The 17,482-nt window shown below is 36.5% G+C and overlaps 2 protein-coding genes across 15 annotated transcripts in view; one reads left to right on the top strand and one right to left on the bottom strand.

The window, feature by feature from the left end:
* The window catches only part of BAZ2B (bromodomain adjacent to zinc finger domain 2B), a 390,549-nt gene that overhangs the window by 65,308 nt on the left and 307,759 nt on the right, over positions 1-17,482 (top strand). For 13 of the 14 annotated variants that reach the window (XM_061184227.1, XM_061184217.1, XM_061184246.1 and 10 more), the window contains exon 1: positions 11,983-12,056. The exons of the other annotated variant lie outside the window; for it this stretch is intronic. The gene's annotated coding sequence lies outside the window, so the exon portion shown is untranslated. Of the gene's footprint in view, positions 1-11,982; positions 12,057-17,482 lie in introns of those variants that run through there. 14 annotated transcript variants of the gene reach the window in all.
* LOC133087339 (small ribosomal subunit protein eS6-like) lies at positions 11,216-12,026 on the bottom strand. The gene has a single exon (XM_061184274.1). The coding sequence runs from the start codon at positions 11,987-11,989 to the stop codon at positions 11,240-11,242; it is 750 nt and encodes a 249-aa protein (XP_061040257.1). The 5' UTR covers positions 11,990-12,026; the 3' UTR covers positions 11,216-11,239.

The following is a 17,482-nucleotide window of genomic DNA, read 5'->3' as shown; positions in this document are numbered from 1 at the left end:
CAAATCAAATATCTGATAAGGGCTTTGTATGTTGAATATATTCTACACATCAGTTTGAGTTGATAAAATTAACAAGCCCGATCATACCAAGTTTTGACATGGTTTTGGAGCGATTGGAACACTCATTCACTGCTGGTAGGAAAGTAAAATTGTAAAACCACTTTGGAAAACAGTTTGACAGTTATTTATAAAGTTAAATATATACCTACCACATGATTCAGCCATTTCACTCTTAAGAATGTGCTCAAGAGAAAGGAGCATATGTCCACATAAACTCTTGTACTGGAATGTTCATAGCAACTTTATTTGTCATAACTCCACATTGGAAACATCTGAAATGTCCACCAACAGGTTTGTGGATAATCAAATTGCGATATAACTATACAGTGGAATACTCAGCAATATAGAAGGATGAACTATCAACAAACACATGACAATATGAATGAAGCCCAGAATAATTTTGCCAAGTGAAGTAAGCCAGCAAAAAGAAAAAAAAATATATATATATATATATACACACACACCATATGATTTCATTTATATAAAACTCTAAAAAGTACAAACAAATCTGTAGTGACAATAAATAAGTGGTTGTCTGGGGCCAGGGATGGGGCATAGGGAGAGAGAAAGGATTACAAAGGGAATGAGGAAACTTTGTGGGGTGACGTATCTATTCACTATTTTGATGATGGTGATGGTTTCACAGGTGTAATCATATGTCAAGACATCAAATTATACACTTCAGATATGAATTTTATTATGTCAGTTATACCTGAATAATGCTTTTTAAAAAATAACAAATATTGGTGATTATATGGAAAAATGAGAAACCTCTATACTGCTGGTGGGATTGAAAAATTGTGCAACCACTTTCAAAAGCAGTTTGGCAGTTCCTCAAAAGGTTAAACATAGATCAATCAATTCTACAACAAAGTATATGCTCATGAGAAATGAAAACATATGCCCACAAAAGAATTTCACACAAATGTTCATAACAGCGTTATTCATCATAGCTAAAAGTTGGAAACAAAGTAAATTCTATCACATAGCAAATGGATATATAAAATGTGGTATATCCATACAATAGAATATTATTCAGCAACAAAAAGGAATGAAGTATTGATATGTGCTTCAACATGCAAAGAAGTGTTTAAAACAATAAGGAAACAACCCAATCAATAAATGGGCAAAAGATCTGAACAGACATCACACCAAAGAAGACATATAGATGGCAAATAAGCATATAAAAAGATGTCTAACATCATATGTCATTAGGGAATTGCAAATTAAAACAATAAGATACCACTACCCACCTTTTAGAATGGCCAAAATCCAAAACACTGACAACACCAAATGCTGACAAGGATTTGGAGCAAGAGGAACTCTCATTTATTGTTGTTGGAAATATAAAATCATACAGTCACTTGAAAAGACAATTCAATAGTTTCTTACAAAGCTAAACATACTCTGTTTGCCTCAGCAGTAACACTCCTTGATATTTACCCAAATTAGTAGAAAACTTATATCTGCACAAAAACCTGCACTTAAATATCTATCACAGCTTATTCATAATTGCCAAAAACTTGGAAATAACCAAGATGTCCTTCAGTGGGGCAGTGGATAAACAAACTGTGGTGTATTCATACAATGGAATATTATTTAATATTAAAAGGAAATGAGCTATCAAACCAGAAGAAGACTTGGAAGAAATTTAAACACTTATTGCTAAGTGAAAGAAACCAATCTGAAAGGTCTACATACTGTATGATTCCAACTATATGACATTCTGGAAAAAGTGAAATTATGGAGACAGTAAAAAAAATCAGTAGCTGCTAGGGGTTTTGGGTGGGAAGGGAGAGATGAATTGGTGGAGCACAGGAATTTTTAGGGCAGTGAAACTATTTTATAGAAACTATTCTAATGGTGGATACAAGTCATTATTTGTCAAGACCCATAGAATGAACAACAGAAATAGTGAACTCTAATGTAATATATGACTGTAGTTAATAATAATGTATCAATATGGCTCATCAATTTTAACACATATACCATGTAATTCAAGATATTAATAATAGGGGAAATTAGAGAAGATATGTGAGGGGGGTGTGGGAACTCTCTGTACTTGCCCTCAGTTTTCTTTAAAACTGCTCCCAAAAAAGTATATTAATTTTTAAGAAATTTAAGCAGAGTCATCAGTGATACACACTGCAACATAGACAGATTCTGCAACTTAAGTTCAGGCAAGTTACTGAGACAAAAACTTTCTGGAAAATAAAGCAGAATCCAGAGTTGCTATATGCTCTCTAAAATGTAGTTTTCAAAAATACTAGACATGCAAAAAAAAAAAAGAAAGAGTGACACATACCAGAAAATAAGATAGTCAGTAGTAACTAACTCTGGGTCCAAATGTTAGACTTAGCAGACAAAGATCTCAAAGCAACTATTAAAAATATGTTTTTAACATTTAAAAAACTTAAGTTTAAAGAACTAATGGAAAACATAGTAGTAAAAACTCAACAAAAAAGGAATTAAATAGAGCAATACAATCTGTAGAAAAAGAACCAAATAGAAATTCTAGAGCTTAAAAATACTGGAAAGTACTGGAATGAAAAGTACTGGAATGAAAAATTCACTAGATGGGCTCAGTAGTGAAAAGAAAGACTCCATGAACTTGAAAATTATTAGAAATACCCCAATGCAAGGAATAGGGAGACAAATTGAAGTAAAGTGATAAAAAAGAATCTCAGAGAACTTTAGGATAGTATGAAGTATCCCAACATACATTTAATGGACATGCTAACATGAGAGGAAGGGTCGGGAGTGGCAGAAAAAATAATTGAAGAAATAATTAATGAAAACCCCCCCAATTTTGATAAGAACGTTAAACTAGAGATTGAAGAAGCTCAACAAACTCCAAATATGAAAAAGACAAGGGATACACCTGGATACTTTACAGTGAAACTGTTGAAAGGCAAAGACAAATAGAAACTCTTGAAAGAAGCAATAGGAAAAAAACTCATCATGAATAAGGGAGCAACAATGTGATTAATAGCTAAGTTCTCTAATCAGAAACAAGAAGAGCATCAAGAAGACAATGTAATGACATATTCAGGGTCCTGGAGTTGAGTTTGGTAGGGGAACTGACAACTAAGAATTCTATATGCAGTAAAATTATCCTTCAGTAATGAAAGTGAAAAACATTCCTTCTAAGAAAACAAAAACTAAGATTTTATTGCTTAGCAGATCCGTACTATGAGCATTACTTAATGAAATTCTTCATCATTTCTTAATGATACTTAGCAATAACTCAGAGCCACATGAAGGAATGAAGAGCCCTAGCAATGGTATATGTGTGGGTAAATACAAAAGACCATATAATGTTTTTCCTTGTCTTCTTATTTCTTCAAAAACCAAAAGTGTTTAAAGCAATAATTATAGTACTTTACTGTTGGACATGTATATGAAAGTAATATAATTAATATTAATATTACTAATGACGGTGGTGGAAATGGACCATATAGGAGCACATTTGCTATAATAGAATTAAGTCAATATTTATCTGAAATAGATTGTTATAAGTTAAAGATTCATTTTTTAACCCCTAAAGCAATGACTAAAAAGAAACTTTACAGAATCAAATAATTTAATCGAAAGAGGAATTACAATGTTACATTGAAAACATACTTATTTTATGTAAAAGACCCTAAAGGAGTAACAGAGGACCAAAAAAGGACATTTAGAAAGCAAATATCAAAATGGAAAATAAAATCCAACCATATCAGTAATTACAATACTTGTGAATGGACTTGGATTGAAAGACAGAAATTTACATTTCTTTTCTTTACTCCTGTAGACAGTATTATGACTGTCTTCCATTTGCCCTTCCAGATCCACTCTTCTCCTTAGTACACTTTGCTTTTTACCATAGGAAGCTTATTTGTTTGGATCATATGGGTGTACCCTCTGGCACCTGGTCAGTTTTTACCAATGAGGAGACCCTCAGGAATACTGAAGGGAGGAGTGTGTAACAAGCATTTATTTTCCCTGGCTCCCTGTGGGGGCACAGCAGGCTATCTAGGTCTGTACACTGAAAGTGGCCTTTTCTACACTATTCCCTCCTTCTGATTACAGTCACTAACCCCTCTACTTAAACCTACGGGTATAAGGAAAGGGAAAGTTCTTCTGCTGTGAGCCTTGGGTTATTGCACTGTTCCTTGTGGTTCCTCTTCACTCTTACTTTTATAAATAGTACCTTTGTACCTTAACCTTCCTTGGCTTGTCCGAAGTTGAATGTGCCATCTGTGTCCTAAATGAACCCTGGCTGATATATCTATGAATTTTTAGGTAGGATTTTTTTTTTTACTCCATATCAGCCATCTTCTTTTAAATCTTTTTCAATGTTATGTATATTTTTCTTCATTCTGAAAAATCTTCAACACTCTCACATCTTTATTCTGTTTTAGTGTGCCTATAATGCATATATTAATTATTTTATTTGTTATTTTGCATTATGTAATTCCTTATATTGACGAATTATTTTTCAGTCCATCTTGTCTTTTTATTTTAATTTCTATCTTTGCCTCTCCTGTTGCATCTTCTTTGAAGTAACCAAGCAGATGAAAACTGTATGTTTACATTCTGTTCAGAGGAAACCATTTATAGAATGTATGCTATTTTACATTTGCCACAGTGTCTTTTCAAAGCAGTCTCCTCTTTCTTTCTCCCTCTCTCCCCGCCCCCCACCCTGCTTTCTTCTCATGTAACCCCATCTGGCATTTTTTTCAATACACAGCATTGAAGAGGCACCCCTGTGTATTTTTACTTTAAAACAACTGCTGGGAAATAGCCCTCTAAGCATTAACTTTGAAGGCAAATTTCTACCTCATTTTGAAATACCCATTGACATTTGTCTTGTATGGATTAGTTGACCTGTCATGTGTTTTTTGTCTTGGGTTTTCTGTCTAAGTTAGTGTGAGATCTCAGTTCACAATGCTTAGAATGTATGTGCTATATTCATGTCTATCTTTCCATCCTTTTCCACTCCAAGTATGCAAAATTTTGTAGGTTTCCACCATGTGCCCCTGCTTCTTTATATATTTCGTGCTGGCAGTTTTAGTCTCTGAAGATATTACAGACAAAAGAAGCTAAGGTGGAACCTTTGGCAGGCTTCTGATTCTGGCTGCCTCAGTATATCATTCTGTATAATTGGGAAATGCCTATCTTTTTACTCGTCAGTACATTGCAGCACGAAGTGGTAGTTGAGTTCTTTTTCTGTCTGTGTTAGTCTGTGCTATTCTTATTCATGGAATGTAGTACTGATTCCATTCCCATTTTGTAACAGTGAAAATTACACTAAAGTTTTCTTGTTTAAATTTTCTGTACTCTTTAAGTCAACTCCCGTGTCCAGTTACTCATGCTATTTTGTACTCCATTAACTCCTGAAGAATTTTAGATGAGGAAGAATTCATTTCACTCCAGGTGTATACCCAAGAGAACTGAAAACATAGGTTCACCAAAACCTGTATATGAATGTTCATAGCAGTATTATTCATAATAGCCAAAAGGTAGAAACAATACAAATGTGCATTAATGGACAAATGGAAAAATAGAATGTGGTATATCCATAAAGTAAAATATTTTTCAACAATAAAATGGAATGAAGTACTGATACATGCTACAATATAGGTGAACCTTAAAAACATTATGCTATGTGAAAGAAGCCAATCACAAAAGACCACATATTGTATGTTTCCATACATATGTAATGTCCAGAATAAGCAAATCCATAGAGACAGCAGGTCGATTGGTGGTTGCTAGGAACTGGGTGAAGAGGAGAATTGGTAGTGGCTGCTAATGGGTATAGGATGTCTTTTCAGGGTGATGAAAATCTGGAATTAGACAGTTGTGATGATTGCACAAACTTGTGAATATACTAAAAAACATGGATTTGCATACGTTAAAGGGGTGAAATTTATAGTAAGTGATTTATATTTCAATAATAAAAAACATCTAGGGACTTCCCTGGCGGTCCAGTGGTTAAGACTCTGAGCTTCCAATGCAGGGGGCACGGGTTCAATCCCTGGTTGGGGAACTAAGATCCCAACATGCTGCGCAGAGTGGCCAAGTAATAATAATAATAACAATAATAATAATAATAAACATCTAAAACATGACAAGGTAGGTCATCACAAAATTGTTCAAAACCAGTGATAAAGAGAAAATCTTGAGAGCAGTTTGAAGAAAAGAGACACATGACTACAGAGCAACAAATATCAGAATTTAAGCAGATATAGCATCAGAAGCAATGTAAAGAGGAATACCATAGACCAACATCTTTAAAATAAAATACTTTTAACCGAGAATCCTATACCCAGCAAAAATCTTTCAAACATGAAAGTGAAGTCTTTTATAGATATACAAAAGCTGAAAGACAAGTGATTTTTGATAAAGGTACAAAATCAACTTAATGGAAAAAGGATAGTCTTTTCAATAGATAGAGCTGGGAAAATTGGATATCCATATGCCAGAAATGGGTTTTCATCTATACTTTGCATGATATGTAAAAAGTAACTCAAAATGGATCACAGGCCTAAATGTAAATAAGACCTCAACTATAAAGCTTCTAGAACAAAACATAAGGAAAGGAGAAAATCTTCATGATTTTCTACTAAGATTTCCAAAAGCTGGATCAATAAAAGTAAAAACTGATAAATCAGTTTTTATCAAGATAAAGATAAACTCTGCTCTTAAAAATATACCCTTAAGGGAATGAAAAGATGTACTCATTTCACTAGCCACTCCTTCTTAATTTCTTTTCCTGGTTTTTCCTCGTATCTCCAGCTTCTAAGTATTACAGTATCACAGAACTTAGTCTGTGTGCAGTCACTCTTTGATCTCACCATTTCATATTTTAAATACTATAAGCAAGTAACTCCCAGATTTGTATTTCCAGCCAGGACCCTTCCCCAGACTCCAAACTTATATAGCCATCTTTGTGCTTAACATCTCCACCTGGATATTTAGTTAGTGTCTTCAACTTAACAAGTAACAAACAAACCTACTGATTTTAAAAAAAAATACTTATTTTATTTATTATTTATTTTCCTTATTTATTTATTTTTGCCTGCGTCGGGTCCTAGTTGCGGTGTGCTGGATCTTTGTTGAGGTATGCAGGATCTCTTCGTTGCGGAGCTCAGGTTTCTCTCTAGTTGCGGTGTTCAGACTCCTCTCTAGTTGTGGTGTGCGGGTTTTCTCTCTCTAGTTGTGGCGCGTGGGCTCCAGGGTGCACGGGCTCTGTAGTTGTGGCGCGGGGGCTCCAGAGTGCGTGGGCCCTGTAGTTTGCGGCATGCAGGCTCTCTCGTTGAGGCTCACGAGCTCAGTAGTTGTGGCATGCGGGCTTAGTTGTCCCACAGCATGTGGGATCTTAGTTCCCTGACCAGGGATCAAACCTGCGTCCCCTGCGTTGGAAGGCAGATTCTTTACCACTGGACCACCAGGGAAGTCCCAAACCTACTGATTTACACCAAACCACAACACCCTCACCCAAAGCAGCTCTTTTGCAGTCTATGTACATAAATGCTAACTTTTGCCCTCTAGTTCCTGAGGAAAAAAACTGTGGAGTCATCATTCACTAGAAATCTTTCTCTTATAGCACATATCAAATCCATCAACAGATCCTTTACCTCTACCTTCAACATATATAAAGAATCTGACCACTTTCTACTACTTCAATCACTACCATCAGTTCTAAGCTTAGTATGATCATCCTTTGCTTGGAATTTTTAGGGACCTCCTACATGGTCTAACTTCCATTCTTGTTTCACTACAGTCTGTTCTAATACTAAAGCCAGAGAGAATTTTTTCAAAGGTAAGTCAGGCCATGTCCTTTCGTTGCTCAAAACCACACAATGGTTTCCTACTCAGGATAAAAATTCAACATCTTTGTATAATGGCTTCAAAAGCCCTGCAAAATATGGCACCATCTATGGCACTCTCTTGATCTTATCTCCTGGTGCTCTTCTTGACCACATCAGCCTATTTACTGTTTGATGAACAAACTAAGCATGCTCCTGTCACAGGACATTTGTAAATCTTGTTCCCTCTGCCTGGGAAGCTCTTCCCCCATATGACTACATGCCTTATTCCCTCACTTTTAAAAAGTCTGTGCTCAGATGTCTTATCAGGAGGCCCTTTTTCACCTTTCCTAGAACTTCTTGTACATCTTGCTTTCCCTACTTTTTTCCATAAGACAAGTCAAAATTATATATAGCAGGAATGTGCAAACTATGGCCATTGGGTAAATCTTAGCTACCACCTGTTTTTGCATATAAAGTTTTCTTGGAACACAGCCATGCTCACTTTTTTATATGTTGCCTATGGCTGGTTTTTCACTACAATGACAAAGTTGAGTAATCACAACAGAGACATGAGACCTCTAAAGCCTAAAACATTTACTATTTGGCCCTTTACAGAAGAAGGTTGCTGACCCTGATATACACTATGTGTTTGCTTGTGTTTATTGCCTGTTTCTCCCCATGAGAAAGTAAGTCCTATGAAGGCAGTTATTTTTTTCACTGCTGCATCCTTAGCACCTAGAATAGTATCTGGCACATAATAGGTATTCAATAAGTATTCCAGGAACAATTCAATGACAATTAAAGAGAATACATGATATGGTCTAGTAATTAAAGGATATATTAAAGGATTTTAGGCTTTAAAGACAAAAATTCCTCTAGATTATAAGCTTTGTTATTATGTATCATTATCATCTAAAAGTAAATACACTTTTTTTCAATTAAGCATGTTTGCAATTAAGAAAAGAGACTCCTGTGTAGGGGGAGTTCCCTGGTGGCCTAGTGGTTAGGATTCTGGGCTTTCAGTGCAGTGGCCTGGGTTCAATCCCTGGTCGGGGAACTGAGATCCCACAAGCCGCGCATGTGGCCAAAAAAAAAAAGACTCCTGTGTAAAGATGGTAGAAAGAAGCTACAGAATTTCCCTCCTCTGATACCTAATGATATGATCTTCAACAATTAAAAAGAAAGATAAGAACAGCAGAACCAGAAGAAAAAAAGAAAACAAAACATTTGTCAGCAGTAACCAGAAATAAGAAACAGGATAGAATCTCAATGTCATATATTTCAAAAGATGATAGCTGAGGAAAGAAACAGATTTGCCAAAGCATGGAATGGCACCCAGCCCCATTCTCCCCAAAATCTTATCTTAATGTCAAGATTAATGATGATCTTGAGATTCATCATTGATACAACTGAAATAGTAGGGGGAGTAACTGTATAGAGTCTCCTTACATTTTTCTTTTTCTTACTATGTGAAAGTAGAAAAAGCTGCTGGGAAGAGATGTCTGAAAGGTGAAAAGTGAGGATTAGGGATGATTTCCTGGCAGAAGCAGAGGCTTCAGGACTCCTGAATTGAGGGAATGGTCTATATCCCAAGGGCTAGCTGCCTATAGGAATAAGGTTGTTCCCTCCCCAAGTAGTTAGGGTGAAACGCCAGGAAAATCTCAAAGAACTGATCCCAATTCCTCCAACAAAAGCCACACATAAAAGCTGCCACACACAAAAACAGAAATATAGATCAATGGAACAGGATAGAAGGCCCGGGGATAAACCCACGCACATATGGTCACCTCATTTTTGATAAAGGAGGCAAGAATATACAATGGAGAAAAGACAGCCTGTTCAATAAATGGTGCTGGGAAAGCTGGACACCTACATGTACAAGAATGAAATTAGAACACTCCCTAACACCATACACAAAAATAAACTCAAAATGGATTAAAGACCTAAATGTAAGGCCAGACACTATCAAACTCTTAGAGGAAAACATAGGCAGAACACTCTATGACATAAATCACAGCAAGATCCTTTTTGACCCACCTCCTAGAGAAATGGAAATAAAAACAAAAATAAACAAATGGGACCTAATGAAACAGAGGCTTTTGCACAGCAAAGGAAACCATAAACAAGATGAAAAGACAACCCTCAGAATGGGAGAAAATATTTGCAAATGAAGCAACTGACAAAGGATTAACCTCCAAAATTTACAAGCAGCTCATGCAGCTCAGTACCAAAAAAACAAACAACCCAGTCCAAAAATGGGCAGAAGACCTAAATACACATTTCTCCAAAGAAGATATACAGATTGCCAACAAACACATGAAAGGATGCTCAACATCACTAATCACTGGAGAAATGCAAATCCAAACTACAATGAGGTATCACGTCACACCGGTCAGAATGGCCATCATCAAAAAATCTACAAACAATAAATGCTAAAGAGGGTGTGGAGAAGAGGGAACCTTCTTGCACTGTTGGTGGGAATGTAATTGATACAGCCACTATGGAGAACAGTATGGAGGTTCCTTAAAAAACTAAAAATAGAAGTACCATGTGACTCAGCAATCCCACTACTGGTCATACACCCTGAGAAAACCATAATTCAAAAAGAGTCATGTACCACAATGTTCACTGCAGCTCTATTTACAATAGCCAGGACATGGAAGCAACCTAAGTGTCCCTCGACAGATGAATGGATAAAGAAGATGTGGCACATATATACAGTGGAATATTACTCAGCCATAAAAAGAAACAAAATTGAGTTATTTGTAGTGAGGTGGGTGGACCTAGAGTCTGCCATACAGAGTGAAGTAAGTCAGAAAGAATAAAACAAATACCGTATGCTAACACATATATATGGAATCTAAAAAAAAAAAAAGGTTCTGAAGAACCTAGGGGCAGGACAGGAATAAAGACACAGACATAGAGAATGGACTTGAGGACACAGGGAGGGGGAAGGGTAAGCTGGGACGAAGTGAGAGAGTGGCATGGACTTATATACACTACCAAATGTAAAATAGATAGCTGGTGGGAAGCAACCACATAGCACAGGGAGATCAGCTTGGTGCTTTGTGACCACCTAGAGGGGTGGGATAGGGAGGGTAGGAGGGAGGGAGACACAAGAGGGAAGAGATATGGGGATATATGTATATGTATAGCTGATTCACTTTGTTATAAAGCAGAAACTAATACACCATTGTAAAGCAATTATACTCCAATAAAGGTGTTAAAAAAAAAAAAGCTGCCACAAAGGCTTCTCTCTTCTTATTCTTTGGCCATACTAAAAAATTCACAGTACATAAGTTTCTTTTTTGCCATTTTTAAAGATTCAACTTATATTATCTTTTTATTTTGATGTCTTATTTATTTGTTACTCTTAGAACATCTCATTTTTGACTGGACTCAGACTTAGAAGTAGAAGCTCTCAGAGAGGACAACCTCCATTTCTTCGCAATCTCTTCCTGGTGTTTTTCTTTGGCCTCCTTCATTCTCTTGGCCAAAAGCTTAGCATATTCTGCAGCCTCTTCCTTATTTTTCTTAGTACGCTGTTTCTTCAGAGCAATACGCCGACGTTTGTGTTGCAGAACACGTGGAGTAACAAGACGCTGCATCTTGGGTGCTTTGGTCCTAGGTTTCTTACCTTCTTTGTTTAGGGGCTTTTTCACAACATACTGGCGGACATCATCTTCTTTAGAGAGTTTGAAAAGTTTGCGGATTCTGCTAGCTCTTTTGGGCCCCAGGCGACGAGGCACAGTAGTTTTAGCGAGTCCAGGAATATCCTTCTCCCCTTTTTTTACGATGACCAAGTTGAGAACGCTCAATTTGGCATCCACAGTGCAACCCCGCACAGATTTGCGCTTTCTTTCTCCAGTCCTCCTTGGTCTGTAACAGGAATGCCCCTTACTCAGTAGCAGGCAGACTCGGCCATGGGTCAAGACACCCTGCTTCATGGGGAAACCCTGTTTGTCGTTCCCACCACTGATTCGGACCACATAACCCTTCCATTCTTCACCCAGGGCGTCAGCAGCAACTTCTGTAGCCATACGCTTCTCATAAAAGGTACGAAGTTTTCGTTCATCGTCCACTTCAATGAGTTTCTGGCAGCCAGCGGCCGGGAAAGAGATGTTCAGCCTCATTCTGAAGCAGCCGACCGCCTCCGAGGCGCCAAGAAAAAGAGCTCAACTTATATTATCTTATTTCCAGGTGATTTCTATCATTTGATTTGCCTCTCAGAGGATAATTTTTCTCTCTCTCTCTCCAATTGCCTCTCTTCAGTCAAGAATGGGAAAGAGAGAGAAAGGTTATAGATATATGGGGGGAGAGAGAGAAGTAATAAAAAGTAATTTTAATGCACTTGGGCTAGGATATATATATATATATATATATATAGTTTTTTTGGCCAGCCGTGTAGCAAGCGGGATCTTAGTTCCCCAACCAGGGATGAACCCGTGCCCCCTGCAGTGGAAGTGCGGATCCTAACCCCTGGACCACCAGGGAATTCCCTGGGCTGGGATATTTTAAAGCCATTGACTCTGTTTTAAACAAAACATGATGACTTTTTTTTGGTAAACTATTCTGGTAAAACAGTAAAAGCTTCCCAGAATAAGCACAAAATAACACTTTCCAGTATATTTGTCTCTAAAGGTGGAAAAGACACTAAAGCTAAGGAAGTATTAATTCAGTGTTGCACTTCTCAGAGCAAAAGTAGATATAAAACCATACAGCTGCCAAGTTTATTAAACCAGCAGCAAAATAATAAATATTATGTCCGGCAAGCACTCAGGATCAACTATTGGCAGAATTCCTTTAATGTGATACTTTTGGACACTATAATATCAATGATGTAATAAGAAAGCATAGTTACCTACTCTTAACATGTGCATGCTAATAGATACTTTACAGTTGGATGAAACCTATGTAAAGAGCATACATGGACGTTTTACTATTTATGAGGGAAAAGTGCTTGACAGCTTCTTGTTTGTTTTTCTTTTTAATCACTGAAAATCCATGCTTAAAGGGGAAGAAATTTTTAAAATTTGGCTTGTGGTTATTTTTTGAGCCAAAAAGTTTTCTGGAAAAGGTTTGTTGGATTCAGTATTGACAGAGTACAAGCAGAGAACAGGAACAACATCTCTACACTAGTTAAAGAGTTGACACTTGAATATTATTTCTCATAGTGCATTATTGCCAGAGCACAACTGTCTGTAAACAATATGGACTTTGATCTTGATTCAGTTTTTAAAGGAAATCATGAGGATTGTGCCTATGATTGAATTTTGGTCCTTGAGTATATATTCTTCAAAATGCTGTGGAAAAAAAAATGAGCAGTGAATAGAAAACTCTTGTTTTCCAGCTTGAAACAGGTTGGCTGTCAAGAGGGAAGGTAGTCATATGAATTTTTGAAGTCAGATATGAGATAAAAATAGTTTTTCATGGGAATTCCCTGGCAGTCCAGTGGTTAGGACTTAGCACTTTCACTGCTGGGGTCCAGGTTCAATCCCTGGTCAGGGAACTAAGATCCTGCAAGCTACTCGGCCAAAAAAAAAAAAAAATTTCTTCATGACCCTAAAAAAGACCATTTCTGTGATTTCAGATGGCTTGCCCCAATGGCAGCATGTATCAGAAGCTTGAAAAGCCTAAAATTGTCTTTCAGGGCTAAATTATTAGAGTTTAGTGCTGAAAATAATATATTAGGACAAACTATAATGCAAAGAAGCCTTTATTACTATGAGATGGGCTGTTTCACAAATTAGGATATGCATTCTTCTTCCGCCATCTCCACCCAGAAAAAATAACCACTTCTAATGTGTGCTCATTTCACTTTGAATACCTCTATTAGAGTATTTAACACATTGTATCAGATATTTTGGAGTATTTACATTTCTCAGTTGGACTGTGCACTCCTCAAGGGCTACTGATTGTGGCCCTCCCCAAAAGAGGTGTGCTAGTAAATCTTTCTGGGAATAGAAATAATTACAATTTACAAATAATAACATATACAATACTATATTGTAAAATCCATATAGGCGATTGATTCTTGCAGAATGCTTTGGTTGATTTTTACCAAACTCTTGTTTCTATAGCCCTGTCTGTAGCCAACCTATAGGTGTGCAATTGTTGAAGAATGTAGTGCTAACATAAATGGTCATTGATATTTTTGTCTAAGTAAAAGAGTAAGATGAAAATTAAACTTCACTTTTTCATCAATGATGTGACTTCTCGCTAACTCATTAATAGTTTAAAAATAGTATTAGAAGATTATTTATTTCAGTGTAACACTTTAAATTTAATTTGATTAATATTTTTTTCTATTACTTTCTTAAGTCTAGACCAGCGGTCCCCAACCTTTTTGGCACCAGGGACCAGTTTCATGGAAGATAATTTTTCCACGGACTGGGGGCAGGTGGGGATGGTTTCAGGATGATTCAAGTGCATTACATTTATTGTGCAGTTTAATTCTATTATTATTACATTGTAATATATAATGAAATAATTATATAACTCACCATAATGCAGAATCAGTGGGAGTCCTGAGCTTGTTTTCACTTGCCACTCACTGATAGGGTTTTGATATGAGTCTGCAAGCAATTGATTTATTATGGTCTCTGTGCAGTCAAACCTCTCTGCTAATGATAATCTGTATTTGCAGCCGCTCCCCAGCACCAGCATCACTGCCTCAGCTCCACCTCAGATCATCAAGCATTAGATTCTCATAAGGAGTGCGCAGCCTAGATGCCTCACATGCACAGTTCACAGTAGGGTTCGCGCTCCTATGAGAATGTAATGCCACCGCTGATCTGACAGGAGGTGGAGCTCAGGCGGTAATGCAAGGGATGGGGAGCGGCTGTAAATACAGATGCAGATTTGCTCGCTTGCCCACTGCTCACCTCCTGCTGTGCAGCCCGGTTCCCAATGGGCCATGGACTGATACCAGTCTGTGGCCCAGGGCTTGGGGACCCCTGGTCTAGACTATCAATAAAACATTAAGCTTACACCCTGATTTGTAGCATTTGCCAATTTCTAGGTTGTAAACATTCCCACTGTGGTCTGTTTCAAGCTACCAATGTGATATCACTGGTAATAGAGTTGGGAAGAGATGGGCAGTAGCACACCACTGTATAGCTTTTTCTGCATGCTACAATGGACATAAATAACCTCAAGGGCATCGATAATAGTAAAGCATAATAAAATAAGAAGTGATGCGTTGTATTTATTTGTTTTTAATATAAGTTTGAAAATATTTATTTTTGGTAATGGCTGTGTTTAACTAGTAGCTTGCAGAATTCCTAAAGATTTAATTTTTGACAGTATGTGCTTGTATGAGTTGGATTCATCACACTGCTGCCCCTGGAGTGGTCCCATGCATAATCTACACAGCCTTATGTGACTGATTTGTTAATTGATTTAATGCAATCGACTTAATATATTCATCATTATGCCCTTGGCTTTTATGGAGGATTGCTATAAGAAAGACCATACAAATGATGTCTATGCATTGGCTATAAGATTACATCAAAACTTTGATATTTTACTCCAATGTTTTAAGTTTGTCTTATTGAATTGGTTACTTTCTTATTTACCAGACCAGAATAGTATCCTGTTCCCTCTTTGTTTTATCTGCCTTGAAACTCACAGGTAAATTGTACATTTGATCATAATAACTGTTAGTGCAGGCCAATAACATTTCATTTAAAAAAAAAATCTTACATTCAAATTTTAAGAGATATATATATATGTATATATACATATGTACATATACATACATATATACATATAATACATATACAGACCTTCATTCATACATATATATGTATACATACAAACACAATTTCAAACTAGGTTTCCTAAGGTACATTTGATATGAAATGTTGAATAAAGTCTTAATTTGTTTCCTTTATTTACCAGTTTTCAAAGTAATGAGTTGGTTCCCTAGCATTCTTCAAAGGTGAACAATGTGTTTTTTAAGTATCATTATGAACTCATGTCTTAAGATATATTTGTTATGTTTCAATCTATTGTAGTTATTCTTAACAAGTTCAAATTGTCTCATCTTTGGCCAGTGGGAGCCAATTCAAGTTGGGTTCTTCAAATTTACTCTCAAGTCCTTTTTTTTTTTTTTAAAGATTTATTTATTGATTGATTGATTGATTGATTGCTATGTTGGGTCTTCGTTTCTGTGCTAGGGCTTTCTCTAGTTGTGGCAAGCGGGGGCCACTCTTCATCGCGGTGCGCGGGCCTCTCACTATCGCGGCCTCTCTTGTTGCGGAGCACAGGCTCCAGACGCGCAGGCTCAGTAGTTGTGGTTCACGGGCCTAGTTGCTCCGTGGCATGTGGGATCTTCCCAGACCAGGGCTCGAACCCGTGTCCCCTGCATTAGCAGGCAGATTCTCAACCACTGCGCCACCAGGGAAGCCCTCAAGTCCTTTTTATATGACCCCAATAATCTTTGATAGTTTTCATGCTTAGAGGTATGATAGGGTATTTTAGGCTTATCTTGGCCATTACCTATCCCAAACCTAGAGTCAACCTTTGCTTCAAGGAATTTGTTTCAGGGGCAAATGATGTTTAGTGTCCCTAATTGGAAACATAAGTATGTGCTTGTTGCTACTGAAGTAGTCCCTGTTTTTAGGCATTTACAGTGGGCAGAACTAAGAAGTATATATTTTTAAATATAAAATATGTGATGAGTTCATTCTAATACATCCAGTTCAAATTCATGATCACAGAATTTTTATGTAACTCATTGATTTTACATCTGTTTCTTTTTTGTCCCACATCAAAAACACCAATTTAATTATCCATTTGCTTTTTCTCAGACTATGCATACAATAATATTACAATAACACCACCAATAATACCACAAAACTATGGCTAATGATAACAAATTAAGTGCCTATTTTGTTGCTTCTTTAAAGTTCATTTTCTTAGTTTAAATCCTATGAGGAAAGTACTGTTAAATTATTGTGTTTGTATGTGATTTTAAAAAATTACTGTGTTTAAAGTCACTTAGGATATTCTTCTCTGTATGGTTATGCCACCAACTCCATATACAATTAAGTTCATTTATTTCATTTAGACGGGATTGCTTTTAAAATTTAATATATTTTTGTTTTATATTTATGTAAATTATTTTATGTTTCCAAAATCACATTTTTATGAGAAACCTTCCTACTATTCTATCTTTACTACCCTGCTCCTTTCCTTTTTACAGGTAACCACGTGTTTTAAGGTTTTGACTTTTCATTTTATTTAAAAAGTGAAATACATATACAGATGAATGGTAGCATGCCATAGATGCTTTTCTCTACTTTGATTTTTTTTACTTAACAAAATACTGGAGCTGACAGTGAAATACTTTATATTCCATATATTCTTTATTCCTTTTTAAAAATTGCATAGTACTTTGCTGTGTGTACCGTAATTAATTCAGCCATTTCCCTATGATGGACATTTGTGTTATTTCCAGATGTTAACCTAAAACAATAAACGGCCAGTTATTTTACCAGCAAAATGGGTTTATTTGGGAGCAGCAAAGAATTGCAGTTCGTGACATGCAACTATGTGAACCACATGCAAGTCCAATAAAGCAAAGGAAAGAAAACTATTATAGAGGAGAAGGGGAAGTTGGG

This window comes from Eubalaena glacialis, chromosome 1, assembly GCF_028564815.1.
Source record: "Eubalaena glacialis isolate mEubGla1 chromosome 1, mEubGla1.1.hap2.+ XY, whole genome shotgun sequence".
In the NCBI taxonomy this organism is placed as follows: domain Eukaryota; kingdom Metazoa; phylum Chordata; class Mammalia; order Artiodactyla; family Balaenidae; genus Eubalaena; species Eubalaena glacialis.
The sequence above is the reverse complement of the archived record's forward strand: the minus strand, read 5'-3'. Positions and strand labels throughout refer to the sequence as shown.